At 49.9% G+C, this 23,267-nt stretch overlaps 1 protein-coding gene across 2 annotated transcripts in view; it reads left to right on the top strand.

The window, feature by feature from the left end:
• Nucleotides 1–979: 979 nt before the first annotated feature.
• The window catches only part of CCDC50 (coiled-coil domain containing 50), a 40,416-nt gene continuing 18,128 nt past the window's right edge, over nt 980–23,267 (top strand). Inside the window, exons 1-4 of one of the 2 annotated variants that reach the window (XM_082767023.1) lie at nt 980–1,283; nt 15,459–15,521; nt 16,812–16,941; nt 21,118–21,208. In XM_082767023.1, coding sequence (XP_082623149.1) covers nt 1,235–1,283; nt 15,459–15,521; nt 16,812–16,941; nt 21,118–21,208 — 333 coding nt within the window. In that variant the 5' untranslated portion in view covers nt 980–1,234. The remainder of the gene's footprint in view (nt 1,284–15,458; nt 15,522–16,811; nt 16,942–21,117; nt 21,209–23,267) is intronic. The other variant, XM_082767024.1, reaches the window with a different exon arrangement.

The following is a 23,267-nucleotide window of genomic DNA, read 5'->3' as shown; positions in this document are numbered from 1 at the left end:
TCACAAAGGCAACGATAATGCTTTGTGTGGAGTGCAGGGCCGTGCGCTGGGGAATGGCGCTGAGAGATGCTGCTGGCTGGTAGCACTGGTTTTACTCGTGCTGCCCCTCACAGGAGGCTGCTCCAGCTCTTCTGGGCTCTGGAGATGTTCCTCTTGTTTCCAGCACCGAGACCTCAGCACCATGCACAGTGTCGGCCTGAAGCTTCCTCAGGCCCTAGCAGAGCTCACAGCCCTGCTGCCGTCACCCAGCAGGGTCTCCTAAGAAGCAGCGTGTTTGCTTGATTAAGGGAGCTGGAGAAGGCACGAGGAGCCACGTAATTTGTCTAGTGGAAACCAGGAATGGCAGGAATTTTTACTAATTTGCGTGGCTGGCTTTGGCCTTAGATAAGATGGTACAAATCCATTACAGGAGACAAAGCGAAGAGCTGTGTGCACAGAGGAAAATTGAGGATTTCTGGGATCCAAAGCTTAAAGATCGTGTTTGTGAATGCAGGGCCCAAGCGCTGGCTGTGATGTATTAAAGGTGCTGTGTAAATGCGAACGCCTCAGGCTCTCAGCTTGTTTTGTCCCTTCTCATACCTACAGGGGGCAACACGAAAGCTGGGGAGGGACTCTTTGTTGGGGAGTGTCAGGACAAAGAGGAACGGCTTTAAGCTAAAAGCGGGCAGGTTTAGATTAGACATTAAGGAAGAAATTCTTCCCTCAGAGGGCAGTGAGGCCCTGGCCCAGGCTGCCCAGAGGAGCAGTGGGCGCCCCATCCCTGGAGACCAGGCTGGGTGGGGCTGGGGGCAGCCTGGGCTGGTGGGGTGGAAATAGAAATAAAGAAGAAAAGAAATAAAGGAGAGGAGAAATAAAGGAGAAGAGAAATAAAGAAGTAAATAAGACATAAGAAAGGAAAAAATAAATAAATAAGGGGAAAAAAAGGGGGAAGAACGATAAAAGAAGGGGAAAAACGGGGGAAAAAGGAAGAAAGAAAAAAAAAAAAAAAAGAAAAAGGAAAAGGGACAGCAGCAGGCAGGGGGAGGCCGCGGGCGGCAGAGGGGCGGCAGCCCCCGCCCCCCGTCCCGCCCCGTCCCCCCGCCCGGCCCGGCCCGGCCCGGCCCGGCCCTTTCTGTCCCCTCCGCCGCCCCGTACGGCCGCTGGCGGCTCGGTGCGGCGGGGCGCGGCACCGGGAGGCACGGCACGGAGCGGCACCGGCACCCGGACTGGGAGCGGGAGGCACGGGGCGGGCAGCATGGCCGAGATCGGCATCGACCAGTCCAAGCTGCCCGGCGTCAAGGAAGGTAGGGCCGGGGCGAGCCCCTTGTGCCGCCGGGGGGAGCTGCGGAGACACCGGGGCGGCACCGGGGGACACTGAGGGGGCACTGGGGACACCGGGGGGACACCGGAGGGCACCTGAAACCCCCACCGGTCGCCCACCCTCTGTCAGGGCTGGCGTTGGTTCTGCAGCCCGTGCTCCCCAACTTGTTTCCCTTGCTGCTCGTTTAATCGTTCTTAATTTCATTTTAACCAAATCAGCCCGAATTTGGCTCTTTTGGCTAGTCGGGAGCTGGGGGTGTGTGTTAGTGCAGGGAGCTGACCCCTCGCGTGCCGTGGTGCTTGTGGACAAAACCCCACAGCTGCCTGCTGAACTTTCAGGGCTGAGCCTTGGTCCCGGTGGGTCATTAGCGAAATTGTTAATGGGCATTAATGAAATCACAGCCGGTCCTCTCGGTGCTGCCAGGGGCTCATCCTTAGAGCCCGCCCGGCGTGGTTCCTCGAGGAAATTAACCCGGTTAACCTCAGCAGCGGGCTGATAAGGTTGAGTTATCAGCCCGGGCTCACTTGGGGTAGCTCAGTGAAAGCGTGGCGATGGGGTGAAGTTCAGCCCGTCCCTGTGAATTCCCACCTCTGGCATTTCGGGAGCTGTTGGTACGGGAGCTGTCGGTACCCGATAGCGCTGGGCTTAACGCGCTGGCCCCAGCAGCTCTGGGGGCAAGGTAGGTGAGGCCTGAGCTGCGCGGTGCAAAGCCTCAGGCATGTTTCCTGCTCGTAGCTCCGTCATACCCGTCTGTTTTTGTTGTTTTAAGGGTTGATTCAGAGCTATGCCGTGGATTAGGTGCTGTGTTAACACCAAGCAGGCAAAGAAAAGCATCGCCTTCCGTACCTGGGGGGACACGTTTGTTGTTCCTGACACAGAAATCACTGTTGATCGTTCAGGAAAGACTTCCCCTTTCTCTGTGTTGGGCAAAGGTCGGCTTGGTCATTCATTAACAGCTGAGCACGGTCCTGCTGCGTTGGTGTGGTTCCAGTACTTTGTTCTTCACTCGCTCCCCTTGTGGAGGGGGGTGTCTGTCTGTCTGTCCATGTCCAGCTTTCCTCCCTGGTGCCTGGGACGGCTGCACGACAGTGTCGTCCTGCTCCTTTGTTGTGGGCTCCAAGGCTGCTCTACAGGCGGGGTCGTTTCCCTGCAAGGATGGCAGGGAAAATCCGATGCCCGTGGCTTACTACTTACTGCTTACTTTATTTTATTTATTTTATTTTTTATTTTTAAAGGCATTTATATTAGCTGAAAGCGTGGTGTCGATGGAGCTTTGCTGGTGAAAACTGCTTCAGCCAGTCCAGTTTACTTAGTGGGCAGGAGTTTACTGCTGTAAGATATAACCTCAAAACACTCTCCAAGCGTAAGCTACAGCTTGGTGCTGCAGCCTGCTGTTACCAAGCCGCTTTTTCCAGGCATGCAGAGTTCATGTTCTGACCGCTGTGGTCAGTAAAGCTCTTGTAAGACGTTTGCTGAAGGTTTTGGTGGTGGCTGCAATATGTGGGCTGAGCATCTCTGCCAGTATTTCCACTTGCTTCTCAAGTGCCTGTGACATTTTCTCTTTTCACAAAGCAGCTTTTGCTACGTGCTCCTTTGACCCTCCCCGGGGGATCGCTCAGCTGTCTGTGTGTGGATCTTTTTTTTTCTTTTTTTACTGGAGGTCTAATTTGCGAGCCTTTCAGGGACAAAAGCATCCTGGAAATATAATTTTAATTAGTTACTTATAAAACGAGTAAGAAAACTGGCTTGAGCTCTGTTTGGTCTCTGTTTGTCTTTCCCCTCCTGATCTCAGTGCTGGTCTGACAGTGCTGAGGAGAGAGAAGGGAGTCAGGGGGCACAGTGGGAGAGATCCTGCACTCTGGTCCAGCAGTACCCGGCTCTTTGGAACTGTAGAAAATTGCAACAGCTTAAGTTTTTATTTCATTTTATTTTTAATAGCATTAAAAAAGTATAAGGCAATGTGTCTGTGTCAGTCATTACAATCAACCCAGCCACGCTGCTGCTTAAGCTCCAGTCTTGACAAAGGCGAATTGTCACCCCCACCTGCGCTGCGAGAGGCACAGCAGCACTGCTCACCTTATGATTTCTATTTATTGTTTAATTTGACTTCCTGAAGCTCCTGATCCGTACTTTAAAATGCTGCTGGTTGTTTCCCAAATGTAGAAGCAGAAAATGCACCTCCAAGTGCTGCCACAGGGAAACAGAAGTTGGACAAGAAAACCCTGGGGCAGGCAAACTAGCTGGCTTTAGCGGACATGGAATAAAAGTTTGCTGTAAGCATCTGTCTTCCTCCCAGCCACAGCTCCTTCCCTCTGACCCCTGCAGCTTAACCTGACCTTCACTGAGACTCCTGCAACAAAAGCCTGCTGGGGGGAAGCAACAGAGGGACGGGTACCTCTGGGGACAGCCTGCTGACCTGATGGGTTTATGGCAGGGCTGGCGGTGTGTGCTCAGCTGCACGGCGGTGGAGGAAGGAACTCGACGTCTGTCAGAAACGCACGTGGGTTCAGAAAGCTTCGATGGCTGGCACGGTATCCGGCGAGGAGTGTGTGGGGCTGGATTCTGCCTTGGGGTTTTTCAAGAGGGGGGTGTTGAGGGGTGAGCTGTCAGCCGTGTTCGTGTGAAGGAAGGGTTCAACTTCAGCTGGTGTCAGCGGGACAGCTTTGAGAGAGGCTGATGGTCAGCCGGGTCACCGTGAAGCCACCTGCACCGTGCCCTTTGGCTCCAGCTGATGTTTTTTTCATGGAGCCTGATGTGCAGTGTCGCAGCTCTCTGCTTTGTGACTTCCTCTGAGAAGCGCTCTGAAAAATTCAGGCGAGCTGGATGGCTCGAGGGCAGCAGGGTGGTGGAGGCTGATGGGACGTGGACACAAGATTTTCTTTCTAGGTCACTGGTTCATGTCCAGCTCTTCTGAGTAATAGGAGGTCTGTTTTTCCAGTGTGCATGAATTCAGTAGCTGCGGCTGTGGTGCTCGTTTTGCCTCTAGTTAAAGCTGGGTGAAAGTTTTATTATGCATTCAGTTGTTCCGGGTCTGCAGCACTTGGCAGAGGAGATGGGCAGGATTAGCATTTCATGCTCGTGGCTTCAGAGCAAGCAGGTCTGCCTCCTCCCAGCCCTTAAATCCTCGCGCTGTCCTCCGTGAGCTGCCATGAGCGTTGTACCAAGGCAAAAAGATTGCCCAAAAAGCAGACTTTGGCAGAGAGAAGCTTCCAAACTCAGGTTGATGCCTCCTGCAGACAGAGATTCCCTTAGCTACTGACAGCAGAGAAGTTTTGGGGCTGGAATAAAGGGTGCAAAGCCTGTTTTGTCCCAAGTCCTGGAGGTGGCCAGGAGGCAGAGGGAGTTCCCAATACTAGGACGTTGGCTGGCTCCCGTTGCTGCTGCCTGAGCAGTGCCTTGCGGGCAGCATTGTGTTTACTGGGACCGTGGGCCTCTGTTTAATCTTTAATTTCCTGTGGCCGTGAGCAACATCAGAGGGCTCATGTGTGCCAGGAGGAGTTCGAGACAGCAGGATGGGCCCCTTGTGCCCTCAGTGGGACTGCACGAGGAAACCCTGCTTGGGGAAACGCCGGGCTGTGCCTTGGGGCTGCGTGAGATGCCTCTGCTCTGCTGGAATTAGCCTTGTTTTTCTTCTTGCTGAGAGATATCCAGCCCGTGCGAATGTGGTGATTTATGGATGAGGTGACATGTCCCCTCCCTGCTTCCTTGTCCCCTTCCCAGCGTGCGTGCAGCCGGCTGGCTGCTGAGCGCTGGTTTGAAGGCTGAAAGGCTGCAGGGGGTGGCTGAGCTGCTGCCAAACCTGCCGTCAGACTTCAGAACTTTAACTCTGCTTTCTGGCATCATGCTTGCTGCTGACCTGTCCTTTTATCTTCCTCTGAAGCGACGATAAAGGTGTTTGCCTTTCTGCTGCCCCTGCCTTGCAGTGCATTCGCGGCCCTTTGCTGGGCATCGCCGCCTGGGAAGGCAGGGCAGATCCCCACAGGGATGCTCAGTGCTCTCCTTACTGTGCTGGATGGGTTTGGGCCACAGGGAAGTTCATATTTCCCTTTGAATTACAGAAATCATGCCCTTTGCACCATTTCTGTCTTAGTATGTGAAAAGACACCACGCTGCTTGGTAACGCTGTAAGTGCTATAAGGCCTTGGCGCAATATTGCAGCTGGGAGACCCTTTTAGCAGGGCTATCGTGAGCCTTGCTTTCAGCAGAGAAGGCCCGGTGCTCTTTTTCCTTAGCTACTGACAGCAGAGAAGTTTTGGGGCCAGAATAAAGGGTGCTGGTGGGGTTTGGGCTGCGCGCTCCCTGCAGCCCTGCCTGCGGTGAGTGCTGTTCAGGACAGAAAGCCGAGGTGGGTTAGCAGGTGACTCGCTCTTCTTCACTTCTCTTTTCAAAGGAGGTTTTTTTGAAATACTACGTGCAGCGAAATGCTGAGGTCATGCGTGTGCACGTGCATGGTTCTTACTTTCGCCAGCCGTTCTGCTGAACAGAGTCAGTGCTCGGAGGAACGGGCAACAGAGGAAATTTATATGGGCTAAATATGCGATGTTCAGTCAGTGCCCAAATGCGTGGGCACACATCAGGGTGGCATGGGTGGAAAGCCTGGTGCGCATCGGGATGGCTTTTGCTCTGCAGAGGTGTCTGAGTGGGTGCTCCTGCTGCAGGCATGGAAACATTACCTGGGGCATCCTGTCAGGAAGGAGCTTCCCTCTGTTCTGAAGCTGTTTGTTTTTGTTGTTTTTTTTTTTTTTTTTTTATAGGGTGCTGGTGTGGAAGCAGGGATATATGTCCTAAATTCACCAGTGTCTCTTGTAGCCTTCTCCATTGGGGCTGGGGCGAAGCAGCAGAGGACAGCAAGGAGAGACCTGGGACTTTTCCAAGCCGCCAGGGTGTTGGCTCTTCTCGTGGCATGCAGGGAGCGCCGCTATTCACAGGGCTCTGCTCTCCTGCAGGCCTTGCAGCCGGCGCCAGGTTTCCGAAGGAAGTTGGTGTTGGGAAGAGGCTGGGCTCTCCTGACGTAATTCACAGTGCTTGAGGGGCTGGGTGCTTGGCTGGGGCTGTGTGGCCCTGCCCGTGCTCCCCACAGCCCCAATCCTGCAAAGAGGAGCAGGCAGCTCTGCCTCCAGCCCAGCTACCTTGTGCTCCAAGCTGTTGGCAGTGCCTGGAGTGTCAGATCTGGCCATGCAACAGGTGAACCTATTAGGTCCTGATTTTAGTCTTTTTCTTTCTCCCCCTCCAAGCTGTATGTATACAGTACCACCTAAAGGTGATTTAGCCCTCGAAAGGAAAAAAAAAAAAAAAAAGTTTACTTCTGACTGTCTTGAATCTTGTTTTGTGCTCTCAGAGCAGGCACGCGACGGAATAGGGCTGTCAGCCTTACAAATGCTTTGCAATGCTCGTGAGTGGACGCAGATGCCCCGACGCAGTGTGCTCCAGGTTTGTGCTGCAGGTTTCGCCTCCCTGCCCGTCTGCTCCAGAGGCTGGGGCCGTGTTCTCACCCTCATGTGCTGCTGTCTGTAATCCTAGCTGCTGAGGGCAGAGTGCCAGCACCAGGCTCTGACAGGAAGGGGGACGTGTATTGTTAGTGCTGCAACTCTACTGACTTGTGGCTCTTTTGCAGATGGATGCAGGAGTTTGACTGATCCGGGGCCAGCTTTGGTACTCTGTGTTCTCCGGAGCTGACTAACAAACGTGGAGAGCTTACATGTGGGAAGTGTGTGTCTAGGGGGGGGAGAGCACCCGAGAGGGGGCTGGCAGAGCAAAAACTAAACAAGAAAAGGGTGTGGGGGGTGTTTTAAAAATGAGGCAGAGCATCCCTGACCTGTTAGGTACAAGATGACTGTCCTCACAGGGCAGAGAAGGCTCATCTGCAGCGTGGGCAGCAGGCAGGAGTGCTCCTTTCTAGGAAGAAGGAAGCTGATAGGAATCTGCAAGAACCAGAGCTGGTTGCAGCATCGGTTCAGACACCTTCAGCTTTGAATGCAGCAGTTGGCCGGGTTTCCTGCAAGCCCGGGAGGCTGCCCTGAGGCCCATCCTGCTGGAGCTTCGCTTCTCTTGGTATCAGATCCAGATGAATGAAGCCTGCATGCTGATGCTGCAGTCCGCCCAGCTGCAGCTCTGGTTTAGCTGCGGGCGTTGGAGCAGTCTCAGGTTTGGCACCAGTCACCTGGGCACGGAAAAGAAAGTGGCGTTTCTGCTGCTGGTTCCTCTAAATGACAGCAGGTCCGCCGGGGTGTGAAACCTCAGTGTGAGGTTTTCAGAGGAACTAGAACTCTTCTTGGCACTTGGCACCTTGCCGTGGGCGGTAGCTTTTCCGAAGTCAGCCTTGCACAGCGAGTATTGAAAGGGCACTGAGCAGTGCCTCTCTGAATCCCATCTCCCTTGTCTTTTCTGCATTATCTTTTAGGGTTAAGCTGGAAGAGAAGCCTGGGAGAGCTGACGGTTTGAATTATCCCGGCTCCGTCTCTGTGGCGCTGCTGTGTGAGCTTATTCACCACTGCCAAAAATTGGGGGTTTTAAAATGAAGCACCCACAATCCGGGGAGCTGTGGCTCCTGAAAGCCACCCCGAAGCACAGGGTGGGACTGCCAGCCCTCTGCAGAGCTGCTGCTGCGCTGAGCAAGGGATTTGGGCTTGCATGGAGCAGAGAACAGAAGTTTTGTCTGTCTGGGAAATTAGTGTGTCCTTCCAGCACTTTTGTGTAGTATGAAATCGCTGAAAACGCCGAAGTGAAAGCTGCTTAACAAATCAAAGTAAAATACGGTAATCGCTGTTGAGATGGATGAGGGGGAGAGGAGCGTATAGAGCGCAAATCCCTTGAGATGCGAGCTCCATGCCTGAGCAGTTTTCTGAGTGGGTGGCTGCTCAGCGTTGTGAGGAGACTGTTTTTCTTTTTCCTTCCCTTACACCGCCTGAAATGAGTGGTGTTGGGCTTAGAACTAAAACTGCCATGACATCCTGTTTGGGGAGGAGGGGGGAGAGAAAGGGGAAAAAAAAAAAACACACACACAAAAATCCTCCTGAGAAGAACAGCGTCGTATGATCTGTGGGACACCACTGAAGGCATGGCTTGCAGCTATAATAGGGTTTGTGGGGACATCTGTGTGAGCCAGGGATTTTGGTCGGGGCAGTGGTGGTTATTTTGCTGTGCCCCATGGTTGGGGGCAGTGGTGCAGGTTGGCTGATGGGAAAACTTCTTTCTACTTTCTTCTTCTTTCTACTCTTAGGGTGCCAAAATACTGTATGTGTTCAGCTTCTCCAATGTGCCTGCACTTGTGGAACATGAGGCAGCAGCTGTAGCAGCAACTGGGGGGGATTTTTTTTGACTCAGAGTACTCCAAATCTGGAACCCAGCGGGACCTGGCTGGAAGGGCTGAGTTTCTGAAGCATGTGTCAGTAAGTCCTGAAGGCTCAAAGTCATTATCCAGTACGTGTACAAGCTTGAAGTGCTTCAGCTCAGTATTTTCTTCTGAAAATATGGGATGTGGTCTTTAACATCCTTGACCTATGAGTTGTGTCTTAATCTTGAGGAATAAAAAGAATTGCCCTTATCTAGAAAGTCTGCAGGTGAAGCTACGTAGGGTGGAGTTATCCAACGGTGAAAAAGATGTCAGCCCTTCTGTAATAAAGGCAGAACAATACTTTGGGGTTTTTATTAAGTTTTGTGCTGGGGCATGGTCTAAGATGACCTTCTGAGGTCCCTTGTGGTGCTACTTTCTGCAGTCTTAGGTATCTCCAGCTTCCTGTTTGTGCTGTGCAAGCTCATCACCTTCTGCTGTGGAGTGCTCAGCAGATGCTATCTCAGCTTGAGGACTGCTCTACGGCATGGTTCACAGCCGGGTTTAAAGGAGAGACAATGCCAAGGCAGTGGCCTCAGAGGGCATTTTGTGAAGGGAGGGCTGTTGATTTCCATTTCCAGGCAAGTTGAAGGATCGACTCACGTTCTGAAGGTTTGGTTCGAACAATATACGTGGTCTTCCTTTCAAAGCATTGTTGGGCAGGTGAAAGCTGGTTGCTGGAGATGGGTGCAGGCAGAACACAAACCCCTGCCCTTGACCACGAGGCGTTATCTTCAGAGCAGCGAGGATAACCTCCTTCCCAAATCCCAAGCTGTTTTTAGCTTCCATGCTAAGACTGCCAATAAGAACAAGACAAAAAAAACAAACAAACAAACAAAAAAAAAAAACAAAAAACAAAACAACCTATGGTTCTGTGGAGATATTTCTTGCTCCACATATTCATCCTTTATAAAGCGAGGCAGAGACCTGTTGTTTGGCTCCCGGTGGGGCTGCCCAGCCTCCTCATGCTGCCTCGTAGCTCCCAGTTGTGCACGCCGTGCTGAGGGGCAGAAATCCCTTCCCCAGGCTGCCCTGCCCGTCGCCCAGGGGCCGGCTTCTCCCTGCGCCGAGTCTGATTTCCTTGGCACCGTCTGCCCGGGCTGATCGAGGCCCTAGGAATGCCGTCTGGAACTCCAGCTCCAGCAGCCGAGACGTGTCCCAGCCAGCCCAGGCGCCACGTGGATTAGCACGAGCTCGGGGAGCTCCTGGTGCCACGGGAGAGGCAGGAAGGAAACGAGAGGCTTCGCTCGCTGCTGCCTTGGGGTGAGCTGCCGATGGGTGTCCTGACTCCACGTTTCCTCTGGAAACTGCCCCCAGTTAGCCCCTCACCCCCAGCTGGGTGCCAGCTCGGTCGGGCTAGCTGGGGTTCAAGGAAACCATCTGCAGATCTCGGAGCACTTGCCTCACCCAGACCAGGCCCTGCTGCTAGGAGTCCCTGAGGTCCCAGCTTCTCTTTCTCATCTGTTTTTTTTGTTTGTTTGTTTGTTTTTTTTTTTTTAATAACTCAGCATCTACCCGAGATCGCTGGCTCGAAACGGGCTGCACTTGCTGCTCTCCACCGAATCAGTCAGCTCTGCAGGCCTTAAAAAGTGGTTTTAGCTGCTCAAACTGTTTTTTCCTGTGTCACTTTTGCCCCCCCCCCCTTTCCTCTTGTCCTTCACTTCAGGATTCAGACGCTGCAGATGTTCGGAGCTAAGCGTGACTCACGCCTTCTCCTTTATTTTATGAATTATCCAGCGCGTGATGTCAGTGGGGAAAATGTTGGGAGTGGAGGGGGTGGGAGCAGGAGATTTTTTATTTATTTATTTATTTATTTTAAGGCCCCAAAGGAAATGCTTGGGGCGTGCGTGTGGGCCCTGGGGCGCTGTTATTAGGGCAGCACACACCTTTAGGGACAAGGGGTCCCTCGTGGGTGCCGCTGCTGCACAGGGTGATGCTTCCAGCCAGGCTTCTGCCCTCCTCCTCCTCGTCTGCTGGCACTCATGGCTGCGAAAACGGCTGGGCTGGCAGCTCCTTCCTTCACAGCTGTGCCAGCAGAGCACAGCCCAGGCCGGCTCCCTGCTGCGGCAGGGCAGATTGGCTTAATCAGGCTATGGCAAACCTGTTGTTAATGTTTCACACTCCGCCGGGCTCGCCACTCGGAGCCTCTCCTATTGCAGCCCTGCCGCTTGTTTGGCCGTCTGGTGGCTCGCAGCCAGGGCCCGGAGATGGGAAATGAAGTTAATTCTCAGCGGTGAGCGTGCGTTAAGCTTACCTTTTCATTTCTCAGCCGTGCAATAAGGGAATAGGGGAAGAGATCTCTATCCCCCACGGCACGAAGCCTCTCGGAAAGGAGGAGCTGTGAGGCTGTTGTCCTTGGGGCCGTCCTATTTCTCAGCATGAAGCCAGTGCAGGTAATACCCAGTAATAAGTGTCAGGGCCAGGCTGAGGCCGGGCAGGGGGTGAGGATTTGTGTTGCTGAACCTTTGTTTCAGACCACGTCTGACCTGTCTGCATCTCCAGCTATCCTGAATTTCCCTTGCTGTTGGATGCCTCCTGAAGGGAGGAGGGCTGGCTTTCTTGGCCTCACCTGCAGTTGCAATCATGCTTGACCCAGTGCCATGAGCACCAGGTCGGGTGTTAAGGGAGCGCTCTGCACTTGCCATCACCCCAAAACTTGGTAGGGAGCTCCAGGTGTCCCCGTCCCTTGCCACATGGCTGGCAGACAGTGCTCCATTGTGTTGGTAATGGCATGTTCTCCTCTTCCTTTGCACATTGTTCTGAGGCTGACGAGACTTGGAATAATGTGCTCAAATGAGTTAGAGGCAGCCAGCCCTGCCAAGTTTCTGGTGGTGACGAAAGGTCTCCTCATGCCTTCTGCCCTGCCAGCAGCACAGAGCGAGGGCTGTGCGCTCCAGTTGTCCGTTTTGGGGTTTAGAGGAGCAGCTTAACATGGTGTCAACATGGCCAGGCGGCTGCTTCAGCAATCTGCAAATGATTCCACGCGTGTGAGCAAACCCAAGGGCTGCTGCCGCCCTGCAAGCTCGCTCTGCTCGCTTTCCTTTGTAAGCTGGAGGCAACGTGGAGCCCGCACACCTGGGGGTCTCCTGCTTGCCAGTGCTGGGTGCCTCTGCCCCGCAGTGTGCGCAGTGGGAAAAGCCATCCAGGTGGTGCCCTGGGCCCTGCGTGCCTCCTGCCCTTTGGTGCTGAGGTGTGGGTGGCACAGACCCGTCCTGGAGAGCCCGGAGGGAGCCTTGGGCCCTGCTTTATGTCTCGTGCATCCAGCAGCTTTCAGCTGTGGCCTGTGGGGAAGCGAAGACCAGAGGGCTGTGTGGTTTTGGTTTTGGAGATCCGTGGACTTCTTCCAAGAGATCTCTGGAGGAGCAGCTAGAAGCAGGCCCATCTATACAGTAGAGCAGTATATGCACCTGGCCTTCTTGTTTAATCGGTCCATGTTTGCTTTAGAAAGCTTTTAGTGAGCCATCATTCAGAAAAAGGTTAAAAGGTCCCTGCTGTCTTGTAGGGATGAGGCTCACTGGAGGAGATGAGACCTCTGGGGGGTTGTTGCAAGGCTGCCAAGAGAAGAGGAGTGGTGTTTTGCCAGGCCCTCTGCTTCCTCACCTGCACACCAAGCATGTTTCCATCACCCTGTTTTTTCCCAAACAAATAGAAGAGCGTAGCTGGGTGTGGGCAGAACAGAAAAAAATCTGAAGTCTTCTTCCACATATGTGCCTCTCCAGGGAGGGGAGCATGGAGCAGAGATCTGCCAGCACCCACGGCGTTGAGATCAACAAGGCAAAGCTCTCCAACGCGATGGGGAGCAGAGCAGCGAGGGGGCCTGTGCGGAGAGGAGTTGGGAAGGGCTGGAATGCGGTTTCACAATCTTTGCAGCAGCCTTTAAGTATGTGGCTCTGAAATGTTTGTCCTTGCTCCTGTGCTCCCTCGTCTTGCTCATCCAGCTGTTCATGCAGCTGTGCGATGAACTCGCTCGCAGACCTTGCAGTTAAAAATAGCACTTCCCTCTTTTTTTTCTTTTTGGGTTGTACTGAGATGCCTTCGCTTAGCCCTAACCTGATGGCAGGGCTGAAGCCTCCGAACCGGAGGTGCCCTTCCAGCAGGCTGGATGATACTTGTGTAAATAGAAGATGTTTTTTTTTGTGATCATTTTGTGAAGCTGCAGTAGTATTAGGGATGACAGAGATAAAGTCTCTTTGCACAGGACCTGTCCCCATGCCCCATCCCATAAAAATGAGCCTGTGAACCCTGGGTGCGCTGGGTATGTCACCTGTGAGCAGCCCTGCTGCCTGAAACCCAGCTGTGCTTTGCCAGCTCTGTGGCTAAGGAAGCCTTTCTTTATACAGAAAGGCCAATTGCAAGTGTTTCGCTGCTGCTCAGTATTTAGTATCCTCTTTCCTTTTTTTAAAAGGAGCTGCAATAAAAAGCAGGCAATGACAAAACCGTAATTGCACCATCCAGAATTATACATGCTTAAATAGAGTCACTATGGGGATTGTATGACCGCAGCCGTCCTCATCTCCACCCTGCTGCCTGTTCTTTCCCCGAAGCACTGTTTTTTGACCTGAAGTGAGGGCTGCTGCTTGCTGCCTGAGGTGGGAGCTGCATCTCCCTGGGCCTGTGGCTCGGGGGCACGCAGCTCCCTGCTCGTTCCCTCGCTGAGTTTTCCACCCTTAGCAGTGATGGAAGCGTCCTCAGCTCAGGCTCTGAACCCTTTGACAAACAAAGAAGTCCTCAGAAATCCCCCGTGCAGTTTTGGTACATCCTGGGGATTTTGTTTGTTTTCACTTTCTCTTTTTAGGCTGTCACTTTGCTGAAGAGAAACCTCGGTCTTCCCCAGAGGCTTTGCCTTTGGAGCCAGGTGGAAGCGGTTCATACATCTGCTCACAGCTTCAAGAGCACGGTGTTCTGCTTTGTGCTGTACACCTCAAACGGGAGATAATCCTCTTCTGGGCACCATTCAGCAGTTTAGCTTGTTGCATCTAGAAAGAACAAGTGTCAGACCTCTCTGTTCTCAATTTTTCAGTGCCCCTGCCTTAATTAAGCTCCTGTTGAAGCAAATGGGAGCTCTGTGTTTGCAGGTGTGCTCATCCACACAGTCCCAGCTGCGTTTCACCCCAACAGCTTCCCTAAATTTTAGGTTCAAAACTACATGTTTTCTGTGGAACTCATTTTATTTTGTCTGAAAGTCTATTAATTAACTCAGAATCTGCTCTTGCACTGAAAATGACTCAATAGCCCTCGGACTAAGCATGGCCAGCAGGCTGACGTGGCTCAGGGGTTGGGGGCTGTTCAGCTGCCCCTGGTGTGTTGAGCTCGACCAGGCTGAGCTGTGTGTGATGGAGGGGTGGAGGAGCGTTTGCGTGGGTTTTGAGTACTTATTCATGTAGTCTATGGAAAAAAGAAACCTATCTACTTAAAAGTTAGGTTCCTGGCATTCTTCTGGTGTCAAAGGCTTGTGGTTGTTGAGTGGGCATTAGATTTGTGATTTGTTTTTTCTGCAGTTGCCTTAACAATTCCCAAACTCTTGCTGGGGGAGAGCAGTCCTGGGACCTGTGGCAAAGCCCTGGGAAAGCTGGTGGAGCTCCTGGGTACAGTCTGAGAGCATTGGGGGTAACGGTGCCAGGCGAGGTGCTTCCTTGGAACGTGGGTTGTGCCAAACGCACCCGATTTCAGGCTGCAGCATTTAGCCAGGACGAGTTCTTGCTACAGCAGTGTCTTACGCTCAAGCCACTGAAGCCTCTGTCGTTGAACTTTGTGTGTTAGGTACTTGTGTGCAGCGTTTGTGTGCGTTACCTATGAGTCGGCTGAGTTCAGAGCTGTTTCTAGCATGATTGCACAGCAATCAGTGCTACTTCCAGTGCCATTTGGCACTTTCATCCTCAGGTCAGAGTAAATACAAGGTTGTTGTTAGGCATTTGTGACGACTCGAAAGCCGGGGAGGTGCATACCAGAGGTGGGGTGTGTTTGCATAGCTGTCTGTATCGCTAACTTGGCTCGCTTCAGGCACGCTGAGCTCTAGAAGAGGCACGTGAGGAGGGATGTAGCTGGGCATGAGGAATGCAGGTTCAAAGTCTGCATGGTGAGAGCAGAGGCTCTGGAAAGCCTGCAGGGGATGAGCAGCCTGGCAGCGGGTGTTTCCAGTGCTGCACGGAGCACAACAGGGAGCTGCGGGCCCTGGGCACTGACCTGCCTCTGGTTTGAGCAGGGGAGTGTCTGTTTTTGCAGGGGCAACACGAGGGCTCTCAGTACATGCCTGCCATCTGTGCTTAAAGCTGATGGAGCTTATAGGAGATGACTGTAAAGTGACTCCTGAGCCAGCCGAAATGCCTTGCAGGGAGAGCTGTGGAGCTCAGTCTGCTCTGCTCCTCAGAGGTGGTAGTGTGCACGTGTCCTCGTGCAGGGAAAATCCTAGCCTCCAGCTCTAACCTGGCAAAGGAAGCCACAGGAAGCACAAATGCTGGAGCTTGGGTTTCGCTGAAAGCACTCAGTGTGGGTGTTGGTGTAAATGGGGGTGGCTGAGTGGTGTGCAGGGTTTTGTACATGTGGTCTGATACAGTGGTGGCACGGGGCACTTCTGGGCTTAAGCTAATGCTGAGGTGGAGGGGAAAGTGAAGACTTGTAGTGCACAGAGGGACAGAAAATAAGGGTGTGGAAAAATAGCTGCGAGTGCAGGAGGGTGAAAAAAATCCTCAGCTGGTGGGCGAGAAGTGTGTCTGTAATCTGTGTATATATACTTTTCTGACCCCCTGCATCTTTCTTGATGGCTTTGGTGTACTTTTTTTTCCCTTCACCTCCTGATCCTAATTCTTTTGGCTTTGTTTCCCTGTACAGTGTGTCGAGACTTCGCTGTTCTGGAAGATCATACCTTGGCCCATAACTTGCAAGAACAAGAGAGTAAGTAACAATGCTTGGCACAAACTGAAGGAAATTTGTCCCAACAGATAGTTGGTTTTGTTAGTTTTGCTAAGAACGGTCCTCCCTGCTTTTATTTGTTATTCTTTCTAATGGAGTCTGGAGTACCATTATTACTCTATTTGCTGTCTTATAACACTACTCTGTGCTCTCCCCCAGCATACATTGCACCCTAGAGATATTAGAAAACTGTATACATGAAATGCAACTCTCCTTTAAAGTTGAGTTTGTTTATGCTGTTTATAATAAGATTGTATGTGGGAGTGCACTTGAGGCTTCGCTGCTGTGCGAGGTTTTTAGAAATGACTAGCAATTTTGGAAACTACAGATTTTATAGGCTGACATGAGGCACTGCCAGAAGAAACCTGTTCATTTACTTCTTTCAGAATTGCTAGTGCCTGCCTTCAGAAAGGAGGCTTTCTTTAAGGTCTTTTTGAGGTAGGGCAGCTGAATGCTACAAGGATGTAAAAAAAAAAAAAAAAAAAAAAAAAAAAGGTGGTGGGGTGGGGAGGAGAGTACAGTCAGGGACTTCAGAGTGCCTGGTGATTTTTACATGGGGTATGTTTGCATTACAGTTTGAGGTGTGGTGGCCTCTCTAATCTGTTTTGCAGTGTGCCAGCCCCGTTGGTGTGTACAGTGCGAGGTGCTAATGCTGTTCCAGCTGCTCCTGGAGTGTGCAGGTTGCACTGAAGTGCCCTTGCTGCTGGAACCTGAGAACACCGAGCTAAAGCTGGCTCTCACCTGCAGCCCTTGTAGCCATGTTTTCTTGCAGGCAGTATCCATGTATGGTAAAGGACTCGCTGTAGTATTCAGTTGCTCTGTTGCTAAATATAAAGGTAGTGAGGTTCTGGAACCTATTATATAAAGAGGGAGAGGAGTTCCTGTCTCTAGAGGTTCTTGAGAAATTATGGAAGCATCCATCAGAAGTGGTTTAGGTTCACCTCATCCTCACTGTGTTCTAGTGGTCTCTTCCAGACCACTTTATTAATCAAGGATAATTTCCTGTGACCAGGAAATGAAGTTCAAAGCCTAAAGAGAAATCCCTCTAAATCTGTATGCAATTAATACATGTTAATCTTGTTTTGGTAACAGGCACATATATGCAGCCCCCTCAGTGTTGAAATGAGACTGTCTCAAGTTCCTACCCTACCTGTAGAGATATTACATGGAAAACTCTTCCTTTCTAGCTTGGAATATCCCTCTCCCTTGTTTCATCTTAACACCGTGAAGTTCTTCAGGCTGATTTTGGGGTTCTTGTCTATTTAATTCCAGTTGAGCATCACTTGGCGACAAACATTCAACGTAATCGTCTGGTGCAGCATGACTTGCAGGTGGCCAAGCAACTGCAAGAGGAGGAGGATCTGAAGGCACGTGCTCAAATCCAGAAGCGCCAAAAAGACCTGTGAGTTGGGGGTGGAACTGTTTCAGTGTTCATCCCATTTGATCAGAGAACTGAAAGCAGTTGCTTTGTTTCAAGCTGATTGATGGCATGTGGGGTCCAGGTTGATCAGTCTTTTGCCTTTGATTATCTATTGCTGTGAAAGCATTGATACTGGGCTCCGGCACAGAGTAGCGAGGACAGGAGTTGACACTAGTGCTTTTCTTTTCCTTTTTCTCTCACTTGAGCTCTTGCAATGTGTGAGAAGTTATAAAGTGGCTGTGTGACAGGGCTTAGTCAGATCACAATGACAAGAGACAGCAGCTTGCTTTCTGATGGGTCTCCCCGCAAAAGCAGGGTCTGCAAGGCAGGATACATTTCCCAGCTGCTGCACCACATCCCGGCTTGTGTCTTGCTCTGTGATGCCACCCATCAGATGCAGTTGGTGGTAGATCACAAGCCCTGGGTGGTTCATCTGGCAGAGATGGTGATGGCGTAGAAGAGCTCTGTATTGCAGATGTGTGTGATGCAGGACTGGCTTCAAAGGAGCTGCTCATAAAAGATTTGAAGGGCTGGGACATGACAAATCGGCCCGTTTTCAATGTTACAAGCACACGCAGAAGGTATGTGTGCATCTCTGAAGTCTGTGCTTTATTTCAATAGCTTTATCTTCGTTAGCGATCAGAGATGTGAGCGTGTAAGTGACAACGTAAAAATTAGCTCTGTGTGACCGAGATGATTCCTTTTTGATGCTTGCTGGGAACTGCAAACCATTTTATTGTTGGAGGACTTTGCAAAATGAGTTTTGCTAACTTTGTGAGCCAAGTTACAGGCAGAACTGCTGATGCAAAATGTTATGTCAGCAAAAGTCCTGCTCCTGAAAGCATGAGCTTTTCTGCAAGAACGGTGCTTTAAAAAAAATAAATAAAGGGGAGAGGAGGGCAGAGGCAGGTTGGAAGCATCCTTTTGTAACTGGATCTGTTTCTTCCTCAATTCTCTGTACGTTCCCACTTTTCCTTGTGTAAGATCAGTGTGTACTGACACCAAAATGATTCTCACTGTTCTTGTGTACTGTAGGACAATCTGATGCTGCAAGGTGATGGCGGAATGATGAGGCAGAACTGGGTGGTCTCTTTGGAAACAGGGAGCATAAAAAAGCTCTTCAAACTTAAGAGCTTTTTTCTTTGTCTTTCAAATCCTAGATTCTCTTAGGAAAAAAAAAGTGAAGATAAACAAGAATAGAAATAACTTTTTTTCTCTTTAAGAATTCAGGGAAGCATCAAACCTTTTTTTTTTTTTTTTTTCATACTTCTTTAAAAGCATCTCTCACATCTAGCAGAGCAGCCTGCATGCTGCCAAGTGTAGTAGCAAGGTTGCTAAAATAACTGTCTGAAACACCGTGAAAATACGCTTTCCTTGTTTTGTTCCTGGTGCCATAATGATTCTGTTACACTAATGTGAACGGTTCCTTTGAGCAGTTCCCTTAAACCCTTTTATTTTTTCTCATCTGGCAACAATTACTTGCTGCAGCCAGTGTGAATGGGAGCTTTCTGATCAGTGACACTTTAATTTTTTTTTTCTAAGCTGATGTAGGGTTTCCTTGACACTAACATCCCTGGCTGCCCAGGAATGAAGGACACATCGGTGCAATGTTCAGAGCTGGTGATGTTTATACTGCTCTGGCTGATTCCTGGGGACTGCTGGGCGCTTGAATTCATACCAGAGAAACAAGAGGACAAGAAGAGCTGCCAAAGTTCTTTAACCTTGTGCTTATGTTCAAGTCAAGTTGAAAGATCTGCCTATGTTCAATAACTAATCAAGTCTTAGTATTTAATTACCACTGAGCAACAAAAAACAAAATGCAATCCTCTGTTCAGTGTTTCGAAAGAACTTGATATGGAGTATTCCAAGATGCATGTCATCAGAAACAGAAAACACTTCTGCTTGTGCATTACTCCTGGTGTTCTTTGCTGTGAATGGAGAGGCAGTGACCTTACTGCCTTGCCTCTGGAAGACAGCCATTTGTCTCCTGTTCGTCTGCAGCAAGATGGATTTTTAAGAATTTAGCAAGTCAGCTGGTGCTGATGAACTAAGCACGTTAGCTCTGTTCACAGCTTCCCCAAGGAATTAGAGACTTGCATCATGTTGTTGTCTGACCTTTCTGTTTTCCACTTGGATTCATGTCCTCTGAGACTGGAGTCATAACAGATCAAATGTTTTAGGCACATTGCGAATCCTGGGGATCAGATTGTCGTGTTCAGCTGTTTGGTTCCACTTTTATAAGGCAGGTTCCAGAACCAGATTTGCTGACCTGTGAGCTTGTGTGCTTCTGAGAAGGTCTCAGGCTGGAGTCAAGTAAAACACACAAACATACACACTCACAAAATACAACTTTTTCTAATGAAGTTGAAAGAAACTGATGTCTGAAATTGCTTGCCTGTAACTGGTAACTACAGCCCTACAAACACTGAAATTCATGAGTTCCTTCCAGGATGTCTCTAAGCTGTGTCAACTTATAGATATGCATAAATGTTCACAGGTGTGGTCTGGGAAAGGGAAGGAATTGTCGAATTGTGACTCAGATTTGGGGTTCTCATGTGTTTGAGGAAGGGGATATAAGCGACATGCAGTGCTCAATTGCAGGTCTGTTTCTGAAGAGCAGTTGACAGAAATAAAGAAGCTTCTTTCCCCGCCCCTCCTGCTTCATGTTCCTTTTCTTTCTGTAGGATAAATTTAGATGTTTCTTGGTGGCATTTCTTTTCTAACCATTCTTCTTGCAGTGTCCTTCCCCCCCCTAAGCCACCTACCCACTCCTTCCACTTCGGTTGTTCTTCGTTTCCCGTAAAAGAAGCCTGTGTTGTGCCGCTAATTGCTCCAGCAATGCCGCTTCTCTGTTCTGCTGCTGAAAGTGCTTGTCTAAGCTCACTTTTTTAATTTCATCAGCTCTTGTCCTAGATTTCTTTCCAGTCCTTTGCCTCCAAGGTTGCCAGGTCATTTATGCCCTGATCCTTGCTCAAGGCCAGAACAAGTGCTTCAGCCCATAGCGCTGCTGTGTAACTTCGATATAGTTGAACCTGCTTCTCTTGAAATATCTGCTTGACTTCCATAAAATGCTCTCAGTAGTCTTCCCATCACCTGTCTGATCACTGCCAGCATATTCTTCAAGATTTTGTCTTCTAATAAAGCAATCTCTGCCTGTTGTTATCCCCATTTTCATCTCCTTCTATGCCTTACCTTCCAGCAGTCTTGATTGCAGAGATATCTGGGATTGATATGACCTGTTCAGAGCAAACCTTTGGCTTAATTTCAACAGTGCTGAAGGAGAGGGATCTTAATCTTTCTTCTCAAATCCCCCAGCACTTTTCTGGATTAGCTTTAAGAACACCCTGGCCATCGTTCCAGCCTGTTTGCTGGGCATCAGTGCATGCAGCTGAGTATTGCACAATTCTTGCAGATGCTTTCTGTGTGACGCTCCAGAAATATATTCTTCATGGTCTACCCACACTGATGAAAGTGATTTCATGTCTCAATTACTCTGTTATGTTTCTCTGTCCCCGGTTAATACAGTCTTGTGCTACTCCTGCATCCGCAGTGGTGCTGTGACGATTGCCTCCCACCCCTCGTTTTGATGCATATTGCTCTTTTGCCTCTTGACACTGCCTCTGCTCTTGTATCTCGGTGGCATTTCTCATTCATTACTGAACTGCCACCTCCAGCCTCCGCTTGGCCTACATACTGCATTTGGTATAAGCATTTCTGCACTTTCTCTTTCTTGGCTTTCACATCAAAAACACTTCCTAGAAATATCTGTGTTAACCTTACCCCTAAACCCCTGCTTATGCACCACACATACAAATACTCCGCAGCAGTATTAGACTGCTGTTTGCAAAGATGAGCATGCACTGCCTTGGCCTGCCTTGTCTTACTGTTCCTATCTCCTTTCTTAATATCTTGCCTAAGAACGTGTTTTCTCTTGCTTTTTACTTTGATTGTGAGTGTCTTAGGACCTATTTTCTAAATTTTGTCCAGCATAAGTAGAGGGAGACTCGGTTCCTGGCGAGGATTCATTTACTCTGCACTACTGCTAAGTAATAACTCTTCTGTGTAAATTGGATGGCTTCTTTTAGCTTTTATCTCTCTTTACAGGCTGACTGATGTCTGACTTTAGCTGCTTATAATCCTTGTTTCCTTGTCTTTTAGAGAACGACAGGACTCTGAGATCGCTCAGGAAATCCAAGTGAAGCTGGTATTTGAAGCAGAGCAGCGACGCAGGCAGGAGGAAAAAGATGAGGTAACCTTTAAAGCTGCAAAGATGGCAGGGCTATTCATAGCAGTTATTTTGGGACAGGCATTTCTCAGTCAGTAGCCACAGGAGCTGGCTTGCATGGTGTTAGTCCTGGTCCTTGTGGATCTCAACGTGCAAAGAGCTTTCAGGGAGCCCTGTTACGGGGATAAGATACAGTCATGGTTTTCATGATCAAGGGGGTTGTTGATGGCAGTCACCTTGCTAACAAAGAAGGCAAGTAATAGTAGGTATTGTTGAAGGGTTTGTTGCTGTGGTGTCAGGAAGTAATTGTTTATACAGTCTGAGATATTCCTGCTCAAATGCAAGAAGACAGCTACTACGTCTGTAAGAATCCTGGGTTAGAATTGCTTTGTTATTTGGTGCAAAGACTTAAGTAGGATCTTTAGCCCAGCTGTCTACTTCTGGCTTCTCCCTTACCTTCCTTCATTTTCAGATTAATTTTTACAGCCTGAACACTCTGTTACAGATAATTGCTAGCAGATTCCTTTTGTGACTGAAGAATATTGCCCTGCTGCTCTTGCCTGAGAATGGTCGGTGTGGTCTGTCTGTGGCCTTCAAAGGATTTGGCTTGTTAATCACTTCATTGTGTACCAGATTGGGTTTTTGGGAGACACATTCCTCCTATCTGTGACTGTTTGAACATGGAGTGTGGCCCCATATTTGATTAGATAGGTCCCCAAGAAGTCTAGATAGTCTCATGATGCTGAAGAGGCATCTAGTGGCATTTTCTCTATAGGAAGAACTTGAACAAAAGGCTGTTTCTTTGAAGAACCTGAAATAAGAATTAGTCTGTAAGTGACAGATGCATCAGTTTGCTTGTTCAAGACCTCATTTTCTTCTTGGACCTTTATGTCCAAACAAGTACTGAAAGGCTGGCCAGGAGGTCTTCAGAGGTTCTTGTGGTAATGCTGGTAGGAGGAACACTGCCTAAAGGATTTGTGCTGTAAACGTGGCCGTCTGTGTTATTTTTCTGGGGAAAGTGAGGGGGATGCAATACAGCTTGGGCTGGCTCTGGTATTGCAATCACACGGCTTTAAGCAGAGGGATTTTGGGATGTCAGCATTCTGACAGCAGGTCCCTGCAACCTGTCAAACCAGCATGGTGATCTTCTTTTGATGTCAGGAGCAATCTTCAAATGAATATGTCTTGGTGATGAGGAGAAGCCATAAATATTCTTTCTCTTCCTGCTGGTACATGGGAAGTTCTGAAGGGTGGCTGAAACAGATGTGTACTGAGCTAGACTGCAGCTGAGTACTGAGGTGCAGCAGTGCTGCCTGTCACTGCCTTCACAGCAGGACTGCTGGAGAGCTTGAGTTCATCCTGCTGTCCTTCCAGGGTCTTCACCAGCGTTATTTCTTCAGAGGGAGCTCCTGTACTGATGCAACGTGAGTGGGGCTGTGCAGCGCCCAAAGGGTTTGTCAGGTAGCAGAGCAGGGACCCCATCAGAGCAGCTCCTGTGACCCTCAGCATGGCATCTGTACGCATACCCTGCAGGACGTGCTGAGTGGTATTGATACTGGATGTGTGCCGAATTCATCATGTATTTGTCGCACACAGGGGTGTGGTATTTGCCCAGTGTATGTGGTAACTGATACCAGGAGTGGCCAGCAGTGTTGTGCCACCACTGGGCAGCGTTTGGGCAGATCCAGCCAGATGTGCAGGGTTTTTAAATAAAGTTCTCAGTCCACCTGCTTACAGGTTCAGTTTGTCAGCAATGGCTTATGCGGATTTGCAAGTCCTGAACTGTCTCAATCCTGGAGATAATGTTCTTAAGCCCATGTATTTATAGACTTGCTCTACTTGTTAGAGTTTAACTGTGCCGAGGGAAGGAAATTTTGTGGTAAAGAGCCTGTGGTGTCCCAAGGTCCCTGACAATGTTGTTTACTGTACAGATCCGATCTGAATTCTGAAATAACAGCTTGCATTTGAACACCCATCCACTGTCCTTCAGTGCTGGCTTTGCTTTTAGAAGGTTTTTTCTGACTTTGTATTTCACTGATACCTCTTTAGCCTGCAACATATGTTCTACACAAACAGCTTCATA

Source organism: Aythya marila, assembly GCF_965140915.1.
Source record: "Aythya marila genome assembly, chromosome: 9".
Taxonomy (NCBI): domain Eukaryota; kingdom Metazoa; phylum Chordata; class Aves; order Anseriformes; family Anatidae; genus Aythya; species Aythya marila.
The sequence above is the reverse complement of the archived record's forward strand: the minus strand, read 5'-3'. Positions and strand labels throughout refer to the sequence as shown.